The following is a 24,159-nucleotide window of genomic DNA, read 5'->3' as shown; positions in this document are numbered from 1 at the left end:
CGTTTATCGAGTAACCTATCACCGTTACCTTAAAACTTCTTCAATCTTCGTGTGTGTCGTCCACAATATAAGAATCTCCGTCTGGATCTTCAAGCCCTTCACCTAGCACATGAAATAACTCGATTTTCAGCTGAACCGCGGTATTTACAAAACGGGTTAAAAATGAAAACCTTACAAGACCTAGACTTTCTTACCTAGAATGAAGGAGGAAGGAAAGGGGAAGAGAGTGGTACTGAAATTAAGTGGAATGGTTGAGAATTGAAGACAAAATCTCGATTTTTAGCTCGGCAAAAATGGCATTTTCTTGCTCTGGTTTGTTGTTGCTGATGTTGCTGCTAGTATATCAGGTTTCGGAAAAAAAAAAAGAAAAAAAAAAGAGTAAGAGGGTTGGGATTGGTCCGCAGGTTATAAGTGGGGGTGACAGTCAAATAATTTATTATTTTAGTTGGGTGATGAAATTGAGAATTGAGTTGTCGACCCGGGATAGGTCGAGAATATATTAGTCTAGTCTCACATGTGAACATGTGACGGTCTTTGCTAGACGGAATTTCGCCTTAACCTACTATAATTTAAGACGGAACTTTATTATTATTATTATTATTATTATTATTATTATCATTATTCCTATCCGGCTAAATTGTATATTCTATATAAAATAAGCTTTTAAAATTATAGCTTTAATTAAATTTATGTTTAAATTAAAATTAATTAAATAAAGTAATATAAAAGTATTTTTTTATAATTATTATACGAAAAGGGTGGGTGTTACAATCACCCCTCCTTTAAAAAAGTTTCGTCCTCAAAACTTGAAGTAAGGGAGATTACCTTAAGAAAATAAATCCGGGTATTTGATACGCATAGAAGCTTTCGGTTCCCATGTCACTTCTTCCACGTTACCGTACTTCCATAAAACTTTCACTAAGGGGACAACTTTACTCCTCAACTTCTTATCTTTCTTATCCAAAATGTGAATCGGTCTCTCTTCAAAAGAAAAACTAGGCTCAAGCTCAGGAATTTCATTTTACAGCACCTGACTTAGGTCACTAATGTACTTCCTAAGTTGAGATACATGGAACACATCATGAACTTTACCCAAACTCGGGGGTAAATCCAATTTGTAAGTCACGGCACCAATCTTTTTCACAACGTCATTGGGTCCAATGTACTTTGGACTCAACTTCCCTTTAACTCCAAATCTCTTTACTCCTTTAATTTCATAGGGGATACTTTCAAGAACACTTTATCGCCAACTTCAAACTCTAAGGGCAGACGGCGAACATCGGCATAAGACTTTTGGCCATCTTGAGCGGCTTTCATTCTTTCTCGGATGATATTCACTTGGTCAATTGTCTCGGCTAGCTTGTCGGGTCCCAGGTCACGAACATCACTTGCTTGATCCCAACAAATCGGACTACGGCACCTTCTTCCATATAAGGCTTCATAAAGAGCCATTTTGATGGAGGCATGATAACTATTGTTGTAGGAAAATTCCACCAAAGGTAGGCCCTTCTCCCAACTAATATCAAGGGCACAAGCACGCAACAAATCTTCAAGGGTTTGAATTGTCCTTTCGGTTTGTCCATTGGTAGCGGCATGAAAAGCGGTACTCATCAACAACTTACTACCCATAGCATCTTGTAAAGCTTTCCAAAATCTCGAACAAAATCTCGGGTCACGATCCGACACGATCTCCTTAGGTACACCATGGTAACGAACAACTTCCTCAACATAGGCACTAGCAAGCCTATCTAAACTCCAAGTCTCTTTGATAGGGATGAACCTTGCACACTTAGTCAATCTATCCACAATCACTCATACGGCATCCTTTCCACCAACGGTCTTAGGCAAAGTCATAACAAAATCCATGGAGATTGACTCCCATTTCCATAAAGGCATATCCAAGGGTTGTAGCAAACCTCCGGGTCTCTTATGCTCAATCTTCACTTGTTGACAAGTGAGGCATTTCCCAACATAGGTCACAATGTCATTCTTCATGTTAGACCACCAAAATTGAAGCTTCAAATCTATATACATCTTGTCTCCTCCGAGATGGATTGAATAAGGGGATAGATGAGCTTCATCAAGGACTCTCTTTCTCAAGTTGACGGCATCGGGGACATACAAGCGGCTTTGGTAACGAAGGTATCCACTAGCATCAATCTCACAATCTTTAGCTTTCCCTTCAAGAAGCTTGGCTTGAAATCTTTTGAAAGTAGCATCATCCACAAGGTTATCACGAATCTCACGAAGAATAACGGGTTCGGCAACCATAGCACCAAGGTAATCAAAACCACTTTCCACTATTTGCAAACTTAACTTACGAAACTCGGCACAAAGGTCATCGGAAAGCACACGAATAACACTCAAGGAAAGAGTTGACTTTCTACTAAGAGCATCGGCAACCACATTTGCCTTTCCTTCATGATATAACAACTCCAAATCATAGTCATTCACTAACTCCAACCAACGGCGTTGTCTCACATTCAACTCTTTTTGGGTGAAAATATACCTCAAACTCTTATGATCGGTGTAGATATGTATGGACATGGGCCACGAGGGCGCTTGGGGACAAGCGTTTGTATTTGTGGAGTCGCCACCAATTTATTGTGGAAAATTGGAAACCGTTCGAATACCTCGTAGCATGTCAAGACACAAAGTAGTGACATGAACACCAAGATCTCGTTACCCTTAGCATTCTATGTCTAGAATGACTCTCGTGGATGCCAATGAACACGGATGTTCACAGAGATCTGGAGTAAGGGGTGAAGGTACGTATTAGGAAGCTCTTTTGATCGAACACCTAATCTCGCCCGCCTCGATAACGGCCTCTACTAATGATTAGGGAAGTTATTCATACTCGATATATTGACGGTTTATATGCATGCAATGCAACATCCAGTAGATTAATCCTAGCATGTGAGAATTAACTAAGTTGGTTAACACGTAATTTAACATGCAATAAATGTCAAAGTAGAATTTAATGTTGATTACATGTGAGAGCATACAAGCAATACAATAAAGAAAATTATAATAACTACATCGGATTTAATTGATTTATGTCGAGAATACATCTAAAACGGATAATTTTAGAAAAGAAAGAATAAATAAATAAACGAACAGAAATTTGGCGATAATACGATTAATAGTTAATTAAATACGTAAGCTAAACTAGGGTCAAGGCAAAAACGGGAGTTCAGAGACAGAAATCAACCGGGAACAGGCGCAGCAGAGCTGCGTCCCTTGGAAGAGGCGCAGCAGTCGCTGCGTCTGTTCCTGGGTTGAGTTCTGGCTGTGAAGCCGGAACCGCGACTCGTTGATGTCCGTTGGTGAATTTAATGGTTGATTATGAATAATTGACTCGGATGAAAGTGATTAACATATTATTTACATGTGAATTGGTCATAAAAACGATAAAGCACGAATGAAACTAATTAGAATGAATTATTACAAGATTAATGAGGTTATTATCTACAAATCAACAAACTAATCGGATTAATTAAACTAAACAAGTTATTAATGATGAATCAATGATGGTGACGGTAAATAATAGATACAAATATATCAAAGATGAATTCTAGAGATTCAATATGGGTAAATCGAACCTCTAAAAACCGAAATTGATTTTAATGATGAAAACCCGCAATTATGAATTATAAGGGATTTAAGTCGGGATTTAAAAGATGAATTAATTATGAAGAATTATGAATAAATTTCAGTTTAAAATTATCATGCTTAAATTGTCGTATTAATGAAACAATGAACAATTGAAAACAAAGGCAAAACAAACGGATTAACAAAAGACGAAGGAAGAAGAAAGGAAGCAGGAACTGCGGCAGCCTCACGAAGAGGCGCATCAGGCACTGCGTCCCTTCGAAGAGGCGCAGCAGTTGCTGCGTCCTTTCTCGACGGTTGTCCTCTGATAACCAGTAAAAAGGGTTTTTAAACAAGGTTTTTACAAATCGGTTTTAAGCATATTTTCGACATAAATCTTACAATATTAATTACGATAATAAAGAACGATAAACAAAAGAAGGATTTACACCCTCAGACTTACATGTTTGATGAAACGAGATGAACTAAGTTAACGTTTAATGATGCTCGACTCGAATGTACGACGAAAGTGCCCTCTAGGAGGAATTAAACAGATTGATTAAGTTCATTGATGTGAAGTTGTTCAAATTGGTCGGTCATGCAAAACGAGGCTGGTAATCAGAAGGATCCGAGCTTACGTGGTCGAAAGTTCAAGCACGTAGACGCCAAAAAACAAGAGCGTGGTCTTAGAATGCAAAGGGAGAAGAGAAGGGCGGACACTCGCGTGAGAAATATGTGAGACTGAAGGTCTCTATTTATACTAATCACACGGAGGAAGTAGGGTTTTCGGAGAAACTTTGGAAGTGAATCTCGAAAAGATACGAAAAATACGCAGAAAAGGACTGAGGAAGAGGCGCAGCAAGCACTGCGTCCCTGGAAGAGGCGCAGCACCTGCTGCGTCCTTTCCTCAGTGGTTTCCTCCTAGGGAAGAAAGATTTCCGAGTTTCTATTATGGAATAGCGGATTAATCTCGTTTCCTTAATATTTTGTGTGAATATTACGGGAGATATTTTACCAAAGATCAAAAGATTGGAAAATATGGAATAGAAATATCCGGAACATTTCAGAACATTCTGACTCGGTTTTAGAAAATGAAGACGGTTTTCTGACTCGGACTCCAAATGTACTCTAATTACTGCCAAAATGACCATATCGGCACGTAGATGACAATTAAGAGGTAGACACAAGTGTTTGAGCGACCACTTGATGATAAACTTACGAACTATCACAAATCGTTCCGTATACCAAACATACGGCCCAATCATCACCGGGTGGTTTGCGGGAGGTGCAGAAATGAGGTATCTACAGAGCCCCCACTTTGACTGAGGCTTAGACAAGGCGAAAGTCAAAGTATATCCATCAGGTCAATCGAAGATTACAACCTGACGACTATGGCGACGCGAGGCGGCTCAAGGGGTCTGAGTCAAGGACCTGTCGTCGGGAACATTTTAGAGTCTGTCGACTATCGGGGAGAGTCGTTTAAAGTCCATTAGACTACGTAAGGAGGCTCGCCAGCCATAAGAAGAGACCATACCTGAAATTCCTTGAAACTCCAGGGGAAACAAAACGCGATATTGGGAGGAGGCAGCAGGACGTGGTCAGGAACTGCTGGGAGAAATCTGCTTGGGTCGGCTTCAAACAAACTTTGGAAGAGCTTGGGGTCGATGTTGATCTCCATGTCTCGAGAGGGAATGTCTATCCGTGTACTCTCGCTGAGGGAACATAATCGGGAACTGATCTTCATGTCCCGAGATGGAATGTCTATCTATGTACTCTCGCTGGGGGAACATAATAAAGGCGTGTCGAAACACCTGTCAAAGAAGAACCGCTCATTGTGACAAGCTAGGTTTTGGCAAAAACATGGCAACAGTTTGCTGCTAGCTTGGAAATACGGGTCCGGGCGAAGAATAAATGTCAGACGGACCAAATATACGATATGACATCGAGAAAGAGGCGCACCAAAGATGGGCCCACAAAATAACGAACTTATAACGAATCTTCGAAAATTCGTATGGAGGGAAACTGAGGAAGAGGCGCAGCAAGAGCCGCGTCCCTTGGAAGAGGCGCAGTACCTGCTGCGTCTTTTCCTGAGCGTGGCTTTCCTGAGTAAAAACCGGATGAAACAAGGGTTTTGTTTCATTATTTCGAAACATAATTCTCTAATTTCTCTCTCAAATTCCAACCAATTTCCTTCAAAATTCGATCAAAAACTCGCATTTGCCATGACTAATCGAGGTATGTGTATTATTTGTGCATTAATCTTCTATAATTGATCAAATTGGACCGACAAAATCAGGGTTTTCAACCCTAATTATGTCGAAAATTTGGGGGTTTTTCCCCAAATGATTTTGCCTTGCAAAATCGACCATATAAATGGCTAATTGGTAGTATAAGGATCGTAACCATGTATTTGTTTTGAATTTCGTCGAGTTTTGAGCATTTGAGTGAAATTGAGACGGTCTCACAGCTAAACCGTAAATCGCTTCGAACATAGCCTTAGGATTGCCCATTTGTGACGAAACTTGATATTTGGAATCCTTGTATGATGAGTAAACTTCCTACCATTTCGGAATTTTGATTTGTGACGGCTTTTTCAGGACACTTTCTAGGGCATAATCGTCGTTATAATGAAATGCTGTCGAAATTCCGACTCGAACCCATGACTAGGCTTCAACTTAGGCTTGACTTGACCCAAATTACCACATGAGCAGATGGGTTTGTGGGAAAATTGCCAAAGATGGCAAGAAAAGAGCGATTTCGGAGCTCCGAAAACTCGAAAATCCCCTAATTAAGGCTTGTCGTCACTTGGCCCGGCCTAAATTCACTTTAATTTTACAGGTGGTGAGGCTTCTACGTCAGGGAGAGCTCCTATGGACGTGGATACTGCTATTGACCCTTCTCGTTTGCTTGAGGAGGTGTTAGAGCAGGCTTTTACTGCCGCGGTGACGGCTGCTGAGGACGAGGTGGCCCCGAGATGAGCCAACGTTGGACGGGGTGGTCGCCAGTTGAGGGGAGAACCTGCGTGGGCTGAGACTTGGGGCAGCAGGCACCTACTTTGGGCTGCAGAGGGTCACATGTCCTACAGTACGGTGAAGAGCTTGGTAAATTGAATTCATCGCTCTTCATTCATCTTCTTTCATTTCTTTTATTATTCCTTTTATTCATCCTTCAAGCTAAAGACAGCTCTTGTTTTGAATCCAAATAGGAGCCGGGAACATAAGATCGTTCTCGGGCTACACGACAGCGATGAGGTCCTACGAAAGGCTGTGGCTGAGGAGCAAGCCATCATCGAGCGGGGAGCGTTTGGTGCCTTGGTACAGGCTTGGAGAGACATCACGAGGAGGAAGATTCGAGCTAACCTTAGCCTGGTTCGAGCCTTCTTGGATCGGTTTTGGGATACGACCTCTACCTTTCACATGCCTTTCGGTGAGGTTGGGGTCACGTTGGAGGACTACGACATGATTTCTGGCTTGCCGTGCGAGACTGAGGCGGTGGAGTGGCCGGAGACAGCCATGAGGGTAGACTCGGCTGAGGCTAGGAGATTGATCGGCGGGAACTTGTGGACATGGGCCACGGGGGCGCTTGGGAACAAGCGTTTGCATTTGTGGAGTCGCCACCAATTTATTGTGGAAAATTGGAAACCGTTCGAATACCTCGTGTCATGTCAAGACACAAAGTAGTGACATAGACACCAAGAACTCGTTACCCTTAGCATTCTATGTCTAGAATGACTCTCGTGGATCCCAATGAACACGGATGTTCACAGAGATCTGGAGTAAGGGGTGAGGGTACGTATTAGGAAGCTCTTTTGATCGAACACCTAATCCCGCCCGCCTCGATAGCGGCCTCTACTAATGATTAGGGAAGTTATCTATACTCGATATATTGTCAATTATACGCATGCAATGCAACATCCAATAAATTAATCCTAGCATGTGAGAATTAACTAAGTCGGTAAACAATTAATTTAGCATACAATTAGGTCGAATCGGGATTTAAGTTCAATTACATGTGAAAGCATACAAGCAATAAAAAATACAATGATAAATACAATAAAGGAAATTACAATAATGAAAATTACAATAATTACATCGGGTGTAATGATTTATGTCGAAAATACATCTAAATGGATAATTTGGAAAAGAAAGAATAAATAAATTAACGAACAGATTATCAGGTGATAATACGAATAATAGTTAATTAAATACGTAATTAATAAACTAGGTCAAGGCAAAACGGGAGTTCATAGACAGAAATCAATTAGGAACAGGCGCAGCAGAGCTGCGCCCTCTGAAAGAGGCGCAGCAATCACTGCGTCTGTTCCTTGGCTCAGTTCTGGCTGTGAAGCCAGAATTTCAAGTCGTTAATATTCGTTGGTGATTTTAAGTATCATTTAAGTATACTCACATTGACTGTCATGTGTTGTTTTTGTTTTTCGTTTTTAAATATCTCAAATCAATTCTTATTGTCACAGGAAATGGGTAAAGGAAGAGACAGGATAGAATATGTGGATTGAAAAGTGTGCTTTTATTGAAATGAATACTATAGACTCGAGAAGACATGTGACTCGTGGGACAGCCCCCAGGTTGTCACTAGGAATGAAAATGGAGAAAGATACTAAAACGAATATGAGATAGAAAGCCTAAGACTCGGACTCGGACTTTGACGCGATCTTAGATCCAGATTCGTAATCATCGGCCCATGCTTGAACATCTACTCTTCCAGCAACTGGCTTCGGCATCTGGCTTTGAGCATTCACCCATTTGAGCACCTCGTCATCATTATTGGGAACACTGGAAGGATAACAATCAAGAAGAGTTTCTTGATAAATGGTATATCCATAAGGATTGCCTAAGTTGCCTTGTGGGCTAAAGTTTGAGAGGGACAAATTCCCGTCTTCGATCATATCTTGAATGACATGTTTTAATTTGTAACATTTCTCTGTATCATGCCCTTTGCCTCTATGGTATTTGCAGTAGGCATTCTCATCCCAGAATTTGGATTTCTTCTCTGGGTCAGGTGTAGGTCCTATAGGCTTCAACATTTGTTGTTCCATGAGTCTCTGAAGGGCATCGGCATATCTAATACCAATGTTGGTAAATTTCCTAGGAGGTGTGCCCTTCTTGTCGAAAGCCTTTGTGAGTGATCTTGGAGAGTTGTTAGGTTTCTCCGACGAAGGCTCCATGAAGTTACCTTTGTTTATTTTGATTCTCGGACGAGAAGAACTAGGAATGGATTTCCCACTCGTTGCTTTGGGACTATTAGGTCGAGAGTGTGTCTTGGAACTTTTCATCTTGAAAGATTGGGTCTCAAGCTTCTTATCCATTTCAGCAAATTGATTCCCCATGTTGGAAAGCCGAGAGTTTAGATTATCAATGGCTCCCTCTATCTTGGGAAGCATGAGCATTCCACTTTGGACATCGTCCTCCTTCAGCATTTTGATTTCTTTGTCATCACCGGGATCGAGAAGATGAGAAAAGTCTGGGAACGATCCTTCATCGTATTTAGTGCTGTTAGACCCAAGAGGGTCGGTCCCATCGAATTGCTCCACAAATGGTGGCATTGGAAGCTTGCCATACTCGATCATATCTTGAATAGTGTGTTTCAAGAGAAAACACTCTTCAATATCATAGCCTCTACCTTGGTGATATGAGCAGTATTTGTTGCCCTTCCAGAGGTTCACCTGTTTCTCTAATGGTGGATCCGGAATTGGCCCTATTGGATGTAGCTTGCCTTGGGCAGAGAGCCTCTTCAAAGCATCGGCATAAGGCATGCCTAAATCGGTAAGCACCCTTTGATGCCTCCCAGGTTCCTTTCAGCTGTTTTCGGCTTTCTAGGACGATGGTTATTGCAAGAGGTAAGCTTTGGACGACCTAGACTAGAGGTTTCTCTAGGTGGTGTGTTCTTTTCCACCATTCCATTCTCGAGGGTGAGGACGCGAATGCTCAAATTTTCCACTGTAGCTTGAACTCCTAGGACCATGGCATAAACATCTTGGAGAGACATGGTGATTGTGGCTTAAACTGCTTCGTGACTTTGCTGACTAACGGAACTTGTTGAATTCCTACTCGACAGAAATGACATGCATTAAAACTCGATTTGACATGGGATCACGCATACTAAGGCAACAAACAAAGGATACATGATGAGACGAGATGACTAGACTCTTGATTTGTGAATCCAGGAGATATCGTGAGTGACCTCTCGTGTTTGGACACATGGTGCTTTGATCTTGACCTTTAGACTCGAGTGTTGATTTTGACAGAGTGACATTTATGTGGTTGACTTGATTCACGAGATTGGCGACACGTGTTAAATCTAATTCGTGTGTTTAAGACAGACTTGACTCGAGGTTCGGGTATGTGTGTCCCAAACGTGTACTAGGAGAATTCAAGAAACGGATATGGGAACGGCTCGATGTGTTAGCCTCGAGTGTGTGAGTCGAGGTGTGGAAATGTTCAGATCCTAATTGAATTGGGGTAGGGAGCCCAAAATGACGGCGTAACGCCTTAGGACTCGACTCGGACTTGAAGTGACCCAAAATGTAAAGGAAGACGGGTTTATGACTCGACAGAGTTCCGACTAGGACATAGTCGGTTTGAACTTTGACTCTAACTTAGCCCATTTTGGTTTTTTTTTTCTAAAAAAACGTTTTTTTTTTTGAATTTTTTTTTTGTTTTTTTCGTTTTTTTGTTGTTGTTTTGTATTTGGTTTTGAAATGGGTTTTAGGCCCGAAGTTTGACTCGACATATGGACAGAGTTTTGGCTTCGTTTTGCGCTATTTTGAAAATATTTATATTTTGAAAAGGATTTTATTTTACCAAATGGTTTTGTTTACAAAATGGTGATCACATATGATACAAACATATATACAAGCATTATAACGGGATGCTGAGTGCATTTAAAAGAGTTTTGGTTTAAAGGGTGGGTTGCCATACTGAACAATCAAACCCGAGGTCTGTGGAGAGGCTCGTACCAAACAAGATTAAGGCCGATTCCTAGTCCATTTCCTCAAGTAGTGAAGGTCCTTGATACAAACAAGAGTAAGTACCATGGTATGGATGACGTCAATCGCTATCCATCCTTAGGCCCAAAAAAGAATTAGGACCGTTTAGACGGGACGATTGGTCGAATGGGTTGGGTTGGGCCTAGGAAGGCCGAATGAAATGATCTAGGAAGACCGAGTTATGAAAACCGACAATTGTCTTGTACAAACTATTCCCTAACCTTGTTCAAGTTTCACCCTTTTGGCTACACGTATGTGTATTATCCCCAGCGGAGTCGCCAAACTGTGGACATGGGCCACGGGGGCGCTTGGGAATAAGCGTTTGCATTTGTGGAGTCGCCACCAATTTATTGTGGAAAATTGGAAAACGTTCGAATACCTCGTGTCATGTCAAGACACAAAGTAGTGACATAGACACTAAGAACTCGTTACCCTTAGCATTCTATGTCTAGAATGACTCTCGTGGATGCCAATGAACACGGATGTTCACAGAGATCTGGAGTAAGGGGTGAGGGTACGTATTAGGAAGCTCTTTTGATCGAACACCTAATCCCGCCCGCCTCGATAGCGGCCTCTACTAATTGTTAGGGAAGTTATCTATACTCGATATATTCTCGATTATATGCATGCAATGCAACATCCAATAAATTAATCCTAGCATGTGAGAATTTACTAATTCGGTAAACAATTAATTTAGCATACAATTAGGTCGAATCGGGATTTAAGTTCAATTACATGTGAAAGCATACAAGCAATAAAAAATACAATGATAAATACAATAAAGGAAATTACAATAATGAAAATTACAATAATTACATCGGGTTTAATGATTTATGTCGAAAATACATCTAAAACGGATAATTTGGAAAAGAAAGAATAAATAAATTAACGAACAGATTATCAGGTGATAATACGAATAATAGTTAATTAAATACGTAATTAATAAACTAGGTCAAGGCAAAACGATAGTTCAGAGACAAAAATCAACCAGGAACAGGCGCAACAGTCACTGCGTCTGTTCCTTGGCTCAGTTCTGGCTGTGAAGCCGGAATTTCAAGTCGTTAATATTCGTTGGTGATTTTAATGTTTGATTATATTATTTGACCCGGATTAAAGTGATTATCAGCTTATTTACATGCGATTAACGGTCATAAAAGCAATAAACATGGATGAAATTAATTAGGACGAATTATTACAAGATTAAAGAGGATTAATTAACAAATTAATAACTAAACAAATTAATTAGGTTAAATACGATGAATTAATGACGGACTAATGATAAATATGATAATAAACAGGTGCGAATATATCAAAGATCGAATTCCAGAAACCCAATATGAATGAATCGAATTTCTACAACCCGGTTTGACTTTAATGACGAAAACCCGCAAATATTGGTTATTTGAGATTTAAGTCGGGAATTTAATGACGGATTATATGTTAATGATGAACAATATGTTAAGCTATCATGTGAACGAAATAAGTACAAACAAAGACGAAGGAAAACAAAAGATGAAATCAACAGAGGACGAAGGGAGAAGAAGAGAAGAAGGAACGGCGGCAACCTCAGGAAGAGGCGCAGCAAGTGCTGCGTCCCTTCCAAGAAGCGCAGCAGTTGCTGCGTCCCTTCTCGACGTCTGTCTTCCGTTAATTCGTAAAAGAGTTTAAACAAAGGGTTTTAGAAATCGGTTTTAATTGTATTTTCGACATAAATCTTACAATATGATTATAATAATAAATAACAATAAACAAAAGAGAGATTTACACCCTCAGACTTACATGTTTGACGAAACGAGATGAACTAAGTTAACGATTAGTGATGCTCGACTCGAATGTAGACGAAAGTGCCCTCGTAAGAGGAAAAAGACTAAGATTGATTAAGTTGATTATTGTGGAGTTGGTCAAATTGGTCGGTCATGCAAAACGAGGCTGGTACTCAGAAGGATCCGAGCTTACGTGGTCGAATGTTCAAGCACGTAGACGCCAAAAAGTAAGAACGTGGTCTAGAATGCAAAGGGAGAAGAGAAGGGCGGACACTCGTGTGAGAAATATGAGGAGCGACGGCTCTTATTTATACTAATCACGTGAAGGAATAGGGTTTTTGGAAAAACTTTGGAAGTGAATCTCGAAAAGATATGAAAAGATACGAAAAATACGCGGAAAAGGACCTGGGAAGAGGCGCAGCAGTCACTGAGTCTCTTGGAAGAGGCGCAGCACCTGCTGCGTCTGTTCCCAGGTGGTTTCCTCCTGCGGAAGAAAGATTTCCGTGTTTGGTTTATGGAATAACAGATTAATCTTATTTTCCTTAACATTTTGTATGAATATTACCGGAAATTCTTTACCAAAGAATAAAAGATTGTGAAAGATTTATAAAATATGGAATAGAAATATCCGGAACATTCCACAACATTCTGACTCGGGATTTAGCAGTTATCAGAAAATGAAGACGGTTTTAGGCCCGGACTCCAAATGTACTCTAATTACTGTCAAAACGACCGTATCGGCGCGTAGATGACAATTAAGAGGTAGACATCAATGTTTGAGCAATCACTTGACAATAAACTTACGAATTGTCGCAAATCGTTCCGCGTACCAAACATGCGGCCCAATCATCACCGGGTGGTTTGCGGGAGGTGCAGAAATGAGGTATCTACAGAACTTGATGCCGAAGGCGGCTGCGGTGCCTGGATTGGTGCCTATTTCTTACGTCCGGGACTATTTTGTGGGGAAGACCCCGGCGATTGTGGTGATCGATGGGAGGGAGATGGCTCCTCCTCCCTGTACTACAGAACAGAGAGTCCGTTTGTGGCTCTGGTGGTTCTTGTCTTCGATCTACCTCGGAGACAAGGGAGAGAGGCTATCGACGAAGCTCCTTCCCTTTCTTTCTAACCTAAGCAACCTAGGCTATTGGGACTGGGTCACCACTGGTTTTGCGGTCCTCATTCACTTTATGAGGGCCATGGTTTGTCCGGAGTTTATAGAGAAGGGGACTTCTCCTGCCGCTGTTGGCCCTGGGCTGTTGTTGGAGGTATGAACCTTCATCTTATTTCATGAAAGATCATTTCCTTTTCTCATCGAACCACGAAAGATCGTTGTTGATTATCTTGTTTTACAGGCGTGGGTGTACTCCTACTTTCCGGGCCTCGCGCCCAAGAGGACGGAGCCTGTGGAGAGGGCATATCCCATTGTGAGGGATTGGTTGATGTGTCGTACGAGGAGCCGGCGTTCCTTCCTTGACGTCTGTCGATGGGAGGTGAACGCCCTTCAGTTGGACGGCGTGAGTACTTCACCTTGCGTTGTTTGTCTTTCTTCTTTACTTTTAGAACTGATCATAAGAAGGACCCTTCGTTTGCTTTTCTTAGTGGGTGCCCAGGCCTTGGGCGGACTACGCTGGTGCTCCTCCCTTTGTGGCTGAGGTCCTTCGACCTAGGAGCTCGAGCCGGTTGCTGCTGAGGACGTCGATGGGTCCTGTGTGGTACTTCGGCTAGCGTTTGGCTCCTCAGTGCTCTCGAGATGTCTTGACGGTTCTCATCGACCCTCCTCGGACCATGTTTAGGGAGCCTTCTGAGGCTGAGAGGGAGGCTGACCTGGCTGGCGTTGGTGGTGACGCCCTCCTCCTTCCAGGCGAGGACTACTCGGAGTTCCTGTACGAGAGGCTGGCGTACTGGCCGGTCGTGGTAAGTGTTTTACTCTAATTTTTGATCATTTTGAGAACACGATGAATGATCATCGGTTAATGGAAATCATTTGACTTTGCAGGAGGTCGAGGCGGCGGGTATCGAGCCCCAGAGTACCCCGATACCCTTGAGTACACTGACGTGATGGGGATGATGACGATCTCCGAGCTGCGAGACTTTGATGCGGCGGTGAGAGATGCTGGCTTGGACGAGTGGCAGCATCTGATTCGGAGGGTGGGTCTCCTAACTTGTATAATTTTGTGTAAGAACACATTTGCTTGAGTTTGTCCAATTGTTAAGAATCTCTTCTTTTGAAATACAGGTTGCGCCGTCCCGGTTCGTGGCTTTATGGAGGGTAGCCAACCGGTTGCGGGCTACTGCCGTCGAGGCACTTGCTGGCGGCCGAGGACGTCTGGTATGAACCTTTCGTTTACTTCATTTTCGAATTTTCTAATTTTCCTTATGTTTGAAATGATTGACATGAGCCAATTCTTATTGTTTGCAGAGGGAGCGTGAGCTGGAGCGAGAGCTTGTCCAGTCCCGGGAGGAGACAGCTCGCCTGCTGAGGGAGCTCGAGGTCTGCGACGCCGATGTTGCTGCTCTCGAGGCGAGAGTTACTGAGCTAGACAGCGACCAGCAGTAGTTTGCTTGTTGTTTTTGTCTTCAGCTGTATTTTTCACATTTTGTACATTTTTAGGACCCACATTTTGGACATTCGGACTTTGTTTTGGGGCTCGAGCCCCGAGTTTGCCGTACATATCCTCTCTTGATTGTATATATGATGGCCTTAGTGCCTTTGCTGTTGGGTTGCTTTGTTTGTACCTGCAGGTTAGCTTTGAACAGGTTTGGTAGATGACGGTTTATGTCATCATGTTGCCGAAATTTACACGGAAATCACATAGAACATACATTTGTATACATGGCCTAAATTAGCGCAAAACAACGACTCGGAAATGCAAAAATGCAAAAATTTGCCGGAAATGACCAGACGGTAGGGAGGGCTACCCCCTAAAAAAAGGAAAAAATAGAAACATATAAGTTTGAAGTGTGATGTGGAAGGAGAGTGAAATGATTCCCCAAAAAAGAAAATTAAAAAGAAATTTAAAAGTTTGAAAATGAATAAATTAAATTGGTGAAATTATTCCCCAAAAGAAAATAGAAAAAACGAATGGATAAGTGTTCTAAGATGACGAAAATGTCGATATCGCCTCGAAATGCGTGCCCGTTGAATTAGAAAACACGAAACATGGCAATTTTGACGGATTTACCAAAATAATAACCTGTATGAATAGGAAATTATTATTTGAGGAATTATGAAATGTCCAACGCGGAAAATCAAAGAAAGAAGGCCGAAGAAAAGGCGCAGCAAGAGCTGCGTCCCTTTGAAGAGGCGCAGCAGGTGCTGCGCCTGTTCCCCAGTGTATCCGTCCTGACAGATTTTAGGAAACAGCTTTTAGTATAAATAGAGACATCGGGGGAGGTTTTATTCACATAATTCTCCCGTCTTTCCTTCGTCTTATTACATAAAGCTCTCAAAATAAGACTACATCATGAATACTCTCGAAATTCGTCTAAAAGAATGGACAAATGAGTTCTCTAATGTGGAGAAACACGACATAGGTGCTTATAACTTTGGATCACTCTTGAGTTTGAAGTTGATCAAGGTGGTCAAACCGTTCCTAGATGCTTATCTTGATTATTGGGACCCGAATTATCATGTATTTGCCTTCTCTGGAGGCGACATTTGCCCATTTCCCGAAGAAATTGCTACGATTGGTGGTTGGGACCCGGAACATTTGCCTGCTATTCCCTTCACTTCTCAAGGGTATAAGAATAAGTTCAAAGATTTTGTTGGGTTTAAAAGAGCTGATGTTGACCGTCTTGTGACCTCTAAAGGAGTGCCATGCGAAGGGCATTCGGGTTTTGCCTATTACATGTATATGTCCTTCAAGGGCATGTTGATGAGGATTTGAGAGGTGATCCTCGTTATTTGAGCTTGATTGAGTAAATGGAGATGCGCAGGAGCCCAGCTTGCCTGTGTTTAGGAGAGATCCTGTTGAGGTTAGATAACAGGAAAGCCAACCGCGACCTTCCTTATTTGGGAAGTCCCATCATTTTGCAGGTAAGAGAATTTTTTTCTCTTTCTTTTTTTTTTGTCTCTTTTTTTTTTCTTTTTTTTGTTTTTTTTTTGTTTCTAATACCCGCTTTTTTAGGTCTGGCTTATGGAGCGTCTTCGATTGATCGAGCCCCCAGTTAATGTTCCTGCTTATCATGCCCGTTCAATTGCGATGAGGACCAGGCTCTAGATGGTGGACTTCACTCGAGTCTGCAACTATTGGGGAAAAAAATTGAAGAGTGAAGATGGCCCCTTGATTAGATGGATCGTACCATGGTGGCATCTTAAATCTGTCACTGGAGTATCATCCTTGGATCCTACCCGGTCTGTGTGCATCCCTGGCTTGGAGTTTATGATATGCATCTTTTCGGAGAGGTTGATGAGGCAGGTTGGATTGAAGCAGATGATTCCGAAGCTTGACACTGTCCCGAAGACTGTCGTGGCGCTTACTACTGAGAGTCGAAGAGAGTGGGCCATCAAATGGGCTCAAAGAAACGTGTGGTTCTTGAATTCTTCTGTTAGTGCACTTTGGGTGTCGGATTCCTATCTGCGGTGGAGGAAAGCTACTACTCCGGAGGAGTGCGAGAGATTGAGGAAACGCGAGCCTATTGACTACAAGGTTCGTGATGTAGAAAAGAAAAAAGAAGCATCTGACTGAGGGAGAGGAGGAAGTCGGGTTTCGAGTTGTTCATCCTTCAAAGAAACCGAAGACTTCACCTGCCGTCGAGATGGTGGTTGACAAAAATGGCAAGGCTAGACCACGAGAGAGACCATTGGTGATTAGGTCGGAAGTGGCGCAAGAGCGTCCGGCTCGAGGTCGAGACAAGAAATATGATAAAAATGACAAAGGTACAGGGAAAATGGAAGAATAGCCTAAGTCTTTATTATTATTTATTATTATTATTATTATTGTAATAAGAAGGTTAGGTTTTTAGAATCCTAGCCTATTTTTATTTTTTATATTATGTGGCATATTATTATTAAAGAAATGAAATAAAAGAGGTTGATTGGTTATGAAACCGTTACGATTTTCTATCATTATTCTTGTCGAATTCCAAATGCATTTGCAAATGTCCTTCTATTTACATTTAAAATAATTAATGGGTTGTATCCATTGAAGGATTGCCTACGTATTCATTTAAAAAAAATGAAATCAAACCCTTGCGCGTAGTTCAAGTAAATGTAAAAAAATAATTGTTCTAAGCAAGAGCTTGTAATGAACTTAGAAAATAAGCATGAGCTTTTACTTACTCCTAAAATGCATTCCAGTTTATTTGATGATATGAGGATGACAAATTGTCAAAATGCAAAAGCAAGATGACATTAGCTTATTTCAGCTAGGCCAGGGGCCGTTTATTTCGTGCCACAAGAGCGACACGTGAGGTTACGCGAGGCGCGTTTTTTGCTCTTATTCTAGGCATAGTAACGTTTCAGTTGGTCGAGGTTTGTCTGGTTGGAAAATTCGTTTCCATCTAATCTGTGATCCTAACCGCACCCCCTGGAAGTATAGACTTGACTAGAAATGGCCCGGCCCAATTGGGTTTGAATTTTCCTCGTGGATCGACAGGTAAAAGAGCTCTAATTGATTTGAGTACCAAGTCTCCTTCTTTTATATTCCCTGGCTTAACCCTTTTGTTGAAGGCTCGTTTGATACGTGCCTGATATGTTTACACATTATGTAATGCACGTAACCTTCGTTCATCCAGGAGGATGAGTTCTTCATATCTATCCCTCTTCAAATCAGCTTCTGGGATTTGGCTTTCAAGTAAAATACGCAAGGATGGTATTTCTAGCTCGACTGGTTGTACAGCTTCCATGCCATAGTTCAAATAGAAAGGGGTGGCCCCAGTGGGCGTCCTAACAGATATACGGTATCCCCATTAAGCAAAGGTATCTTGCTTGGCCAATCTCTATAGTTGTCAATCATTTTCTTGAGAATCGTGACAACGTTTTTGTTTGCCGCCTCTACCGCGGCATTAGTTTGTGGTCTATATGGCGAGGAGTGATGATGCTTGATTTTGTACTTGGCTAGCAATTGCTCAGTCTCAGCTTGGAAATGTGATCCATTGTCACTGATGATCTCATGTGGGCAACCATATCAACATATGATGTTGGTTTGTATGAACTTTGCCACGTTCTTGGCTGTAAGACTGGTGTAGGAAGCCGCTTCTACCCACTTGGTGAAATAATCGATTGCTACTAGGATGAAATAGTGACCTCTTATTCCGGCTGGAGTGATCTTGTCGATGATGTCAATTCCCGAAGCAGAAAATGGCCAGGGAGATGTCATGGTGTAGATCAAATAAGGAGGGACATGTTGCACATTCCCGAAGACACGGCAATTGTGGCAATGTCTTACATATTTGATGCAATCGGATTCCATCGTGGTCCAATAATACCCCAAACGTGTGATTTTCTTTGCCATCATGGCTCCACTCATGTGAGGGCCATATTCTCCATCATGGACTTCTTCCATCACTTTTCGTGCCTGTGAATGATCAAGGCAGCATAGGATTACACCAAGAGGTGTTCTTTTGTACAATTCTCCTTGTATGAGAACATATTGGGAAGCTAGTAAGCGTATAGCGCGTTGTCCCCTTTTGTCCATATCTGGTGGATAGGTGCCATTGAGTTTGAAGTTTAGGATTGCTTGGAACCAAGGTTCCTCTGTGATTTCCTCTTCATCAGCGATTTGGTACACATAAGCTGGCTCTGACCGTCGTTCGATGCATAAAGGCATTTCTACCATGCTATCCGGCATATTAATCAAATATGCGAGTTTTGCAAGAGCATCTGCAAATTGATTCTCCTCTCGAGGTAGGTGTAAGTGGGTTACTTGACCGAAGAATTGGTCTACTTGGTCTATTCTGGCTTGATAAGGTGCTAAGCTTTCACTTCGGATTTTCCAAGCTCCCGTAATTTGGTTGATGATCAAAGATGAATCCCCATGCACTCGAATATTCTTGATACCTAAATCCACTGCTGTTTGCAATCCAATGAGACAAGCCTCGTATTCGGCAGCGTTATTTGTCACCTTGAAGTCGAGTTTGACAGAGATTGGTGTATGCTTGCCTTCAGGAGAAATGAGCAACACTCTTATTCCGAATCCTCTTAAGTTCGATGCTCCATCAAAATAAAGTTCCCAAGAGTCTACATCAGTTTGGAGTATATCCTCATCCGGAAACGACCAGGTGTCTATCATTTGTGTATCATTAATGGGATTTTCTGCGAAGAATTCGGCAACGGCGCGCCCCTTTATAACTTTCAGAGGTACATACTTGAGATCGAACTCTGAGAGCATCAAAGTCCATCTTGCTAAGCGTCCATTGAGAACGGGTTTCTCGAAGAGGTATTTGACAGGATCCATTTTGGAGTGTATTTTGACGGAGTAGCTAAGCATGTAATGGCGTAGCTTCTTCGTTGCCCACACAAGAGCGAGGCATGTCTTCTCGAGTGGTGTGTATTTGCACTCGTAATCCAAGAACTTCTTACTAAGGTAGTAGATAGCTATTTCTTCTTTTCCTACGATTTGAGCTAGCATGGAGCCCATGGTTGTTTCGGTTACCGTGAGGTATAAACCAAGAGTTTAATCTCGTTGAGGTGGCATGAGCACTGGTGGTTTGGCTAATATCTCCTTGATTCGGTCGAAAACCTTCTGACAGTCATCATCCCACGTGGTGTGATCTGTTTTCTTTAACTTCTTGAAGATAGGTTCGCAGATCATGGTGAGTTTCATTATGAATCGACTTATGTATTGCACCTTGCCTAGGAATCCTCTAACTTCTTTCTCCGTTTGAGGTTGCGGCATTTCGATTAGAGCTTTGATCTTAGAAGGGTCTATTTCTATTCCTCGTTGGCTAACAACGTATCCCAGGAGTTTACCAGATGTTACTCCGAATGCGCATTTCTGAGGATTGAGTCTCATGTTGTACTTCCGTAGCCTTGAGAAGAATTTGTGAAGGTTCGCAATGTGTCCCTCTCTATCCTTGGACTTCACAATCATGTCATCTACGTATACCTCCACCTCTTTATGCATCATGTCATGTAAAAGCGTAGTTGCGGTGCGTTGGTATGTAGCTCCGGCGTTGATTAACCCAAACGACATAACTGTGTAGCAATAGGTTCCCCATTGAGTGACGAAGGCGGTCTTATGCATGTCCTCTATGGCCATCTTGATCTGGTTATATCCTGCGTATCCATCCATGAAGGATAGTAACGCGTGATCTGCCGTATTATTTACCAATATGTCGATATGTGGTAGAGGAAAGTCATCTTTGGGACTCGCTTTGTTTAAGTCTCTAAAATCAACACAAACGCGGATTCTCCCATCCTTTTTGGGTACGGGTACTATGTTAGCTACCCAGTCTTAGTACTCAAAAACTTTGATGAACCCGGCTTTCAATTGTTTATCGACTTCTTCTTTGATTTTGAGAGCCCATTATGTCCTCATTCGACGAAGCTTCTGTTTCACGGGTTTGAAACCTGCTTTGATTGGGATTCTATGCTATGTGATGTCCCTGTCGATCCCTGGCATGTCTTTGTAGGACCAAGCAAAAATGTCTTTGAACTCATGTAGGAGGTCTATGAAACTGGCTCTTTCGGTAGGACTCAAGGTCGTCCATATCCTAACTTCTTGGGGTTCTAGTTCGGTTCCTACGTTGATGGGTTCATTGTTTTCTATTACAGGTCCCCCTTCCCCCTCTTGTAGTATTTCTTTGGCTATGTAGGGAGGTATTTCGATTGAGTCTGGGTCTGGGTCATCCTCATTATCATCGTAAACAGAATTGCATTCAAGATAACACGAAGAGTAAGCGGAACCTGATTTATTCATATTAAAATTTGAGAAAAGTTGAAACAAAGAAGCCATCTGATCTGTAGTCAGTGGCGGTAAAGGGACAGCCGTTGGGACATTTCTCGAACTACTGCTAAGCTAGGAGTAACAAGGGGAGTAGGAATGACGACAGGAGGAGACTCTCTAGGAACTTCTCTAGACTCCGACTCTAACTCCGGCTCTGACTCTGACTCGAATTCATCGTCTTCTGGTTCTCCTTTGAACATCTCTCCTTCTCCAGTGGTGAGCTTGAAGAGTCTTCCTTTATTGTTTGTCCACTTGATCGACTTTCTCCATCCTTTCTGCTGATTGGTGTTGGTTTCTGTGATTAACGCGGTAGGGTTGAAGTGATCGTCTTGAAGTATCATGGTAATGATCTCCTCATGCACGGCTCTAACAAATCGATCTTCTCCAAATAGTAGACTAACAGCTTGTTCGTCTAAGCAAGGTGCTTGACGAGTCTTGACGGTAGGAACCGTTTCCGGAGGAATGAAGTAGTAATCGTGAAAGATCTCGATTCCGGCTAGCTTCTTTTCGAGATAGTGCCAAGGTTCGGGAAATCCGTGAAGGATATCTTGAGTTCCTTCCCTAACGAAGTATCCATTTAGGGTAGGGAGGTAGGGCCACATTTGGATTCCCACATTCTTGCGGTTTTGAACTTGAGCAAGCATCTCGAGAACTTCCTCTTTAGTGGGTTTGTATCCTAGTCCAAGGGGTATCATTTGTGAGTTGCCCTCTTTGTAGGGTGCAAAAGTGTTCCTTCGGATAGGATTCAAAGGCATTCCTGGGAAGTATCCCTGGGATTTGAGCATGTGGTTGACCACTAAATTGGAGTAGGGATTGAAGTATAAGGGTGCCAACTCACTTTCTATGACATTTATGATATGGAAGCCCCCAAGTTCATGTACTGGATCCGCAAAGACTTGATTACTCGACTTCTTTTCGATTATTGCCTTGATGGGCAACGAAGTGATCGTCACCACTTTACCATTTAGTGGGATTTTGATTTTCTGGTGGAGAATGGATGTTACCGCTTTGGAAGCGTGAATCCAAGGTCTTCCCAGAAGTATGTTAAAGGATGCTTCAATGTCCACTATTTGGAAGTTAACCTTTCACTCAATTGGCCTTGTGGCTATGGTTAGGTTAACAAGTCCTACTACCTTTCGTCGTGTACCATCATATGCGCAAACACCTTGGTTGGTAGGGGTCCAATCTGACTCTTTCATGCCCAATTTGTATGCCGTTTTCAAGGGTATGACATTGACTGTGGAGCCATCATCTACCAAAGTTATTGGCACATTCTTCTATAAGCAAATGACGGTGATATAAAGAGCCAAGTTATGACTAGCACCAAAGGGTGGCAAATCTTCATCCGAGAAAGTAATAGGATTACTTAGCTTTGGTGATTCTTGGAAGACCAAGTTGACTACGTCATCGGGTGTGGAGTTATGTGCCACGTTTAGTTTGGCCAAGGCTTGCAGTAAAGCTTGGCGATGTGGGAATGAGCTTGCCACTAGTTGCCAGACTGAAAGATCAGCCTTTGTCTTTTGTAGTTGCTTTAGCAAATGGTCGGTGGAGCCATCTTCATTATCATATGGTGCGACCACATTGGTTGGACCATTCACTATGGGATCTTTTTTAGAGGTGTTTTGGTTTGGGCGTCCCGAACGAGTAAGGTGGTCTACATCTTGATCTTCACAATTTTGGACTATTTCCTCACTGACTTTGACTAAGTAGTGTTCAATGAGATACTCATCTTCATCATCATCGGCCCATATTCCATTGATGGCAGCAAGTTCCCTCATTCTTATGATTTCGGCCTCCCATTGGATAATTTGGTCGACTAGTTCATCAACCATGGCTACTACTTCTTGTATTATAGTGTTTTGAGAGAAGACCAGTGGTGTACGTTCTTTAGGTGTGACGTTGGTATCACGTAGGGTTGCCACTGCACTTTCTAGTTCCATGATTTGCCTATTCACACTTTTTGCCCATGCAATGAAATCGGTGATGGTTGGGGAAATGGTAGAGTAGTTCCCTTCATTCTCTATTGCATGAATTTCATCTTCGACTGGAGAAATGAGGTGTGAACAATCTATGGTAGATTCTTCACTTGTAATCACTAGAATTCCAAGAGGATTCTGAGTGTTGTTAGGCTTACCTCCAGGCGGTATTGGTAGGCGACCGTCTTCAATCACGTCTTGAAGCACATTTTTCAGTTTGTAGCATTTCTCTGTATCATGTCCCTTGCCTCTATGGTATTCGCAGTACGAATTCTCATCCCAGAACTTGGATTTCTTTTCTGGTTCGGGTGTAGGGCCTATGGATTGAAGTTTACCCAGTTTCATCAACCTTTTCAGAGCATTGGAATATGTGTCCCCAAGATTTGTGAATTTCCTTGGTGGGGTACTCTTCTTATATGGCTCGAGAAGGTTAACTTCATCAGTTTTGCTAGTAGAGCCGTAAGAACGACTTGTTGAGCCTTGATATCCACGACCTACCGTTTTGGACAAGAGCCCTTTACGGATGTCATCTTCGATCCTTGTTCCTAGTACGGTTAAGTCTTTGAAGGTCTTAATGTTTTGGTACCTCAAATGACTTGCATAGATGGGTTTTAGTTTGTCCACGAATTTTTCCACGAGGGTAGCTTCATCTAGACGTTCAACAAGTTGAGTACTAGTCTTCCTCCACCTACTTAGAAAGTCGGTGAATCCTTATTTGTCATTTTGGGTAAGAACCTCTAAAGTGCGCATGTTGACTTGGATTTCAGCATTATCCGCGTATTGTTTGGCAAACTCAATTGCGGCATCATCCCAGGTAGCGATCTTCTTATGCTCTAGATAATAGAACCATTGTTTTGGGATGGTGTCAAGAGATGAAGAAAAGATCCTTAAGAACATCTCGGGTTTAATGCCTTTGATAGACATGTAGTCCTTGA

General features: G+C 42.1%; 1 protein-coding gene across 1 annotated transcript in view; it reads right to left on the bottom strand.

Moving 5' to 3' along the window:
* Positions 1–1,812: 1,812 nt before the first annotated feature.
* LOC141619892 (uncharacterized) overlaps positions 1,813–24,159 on the bottom strand; it is a 39,937-nt gene continuing 17,590 nt past the window's right edge. The window contains exons 3-4 of the mRNA XM_074436907.1: positions 2,227–2,417; positions 1,813–1,989 (exon numbers count right to left, since the gene is read on the bottom strand). Coding sequence (XP_074293008.1) covers positions 1,813–1,989; positions 2,227–2,417 — 368 coding nt within the window. The remainder of the gene's footprint in view (positions 1,990–2,226; positions 2,418–24,159) is intronic.

The sequence above is a fragment of the Silene latifolia genome, chromosome X, assembly GCF_048544455.1.
Source record: "Silene latifolia isolate original U9 population chromosome X, ASM4854445v1, whole genome shotgun sequence".
Taxonomy (NCBI): domain Eukaryota; kingdom Viridiplantae; phylum Streptophyta; class Magnoliopsida; order Caryophyllales; family Caryophyllaceae; genus Silene; species Silene latifolia.
Note: the sequence above shows the minus strand (reverse complement) of the source record. Positions and strands in the feature narration are given on the sequence as shown.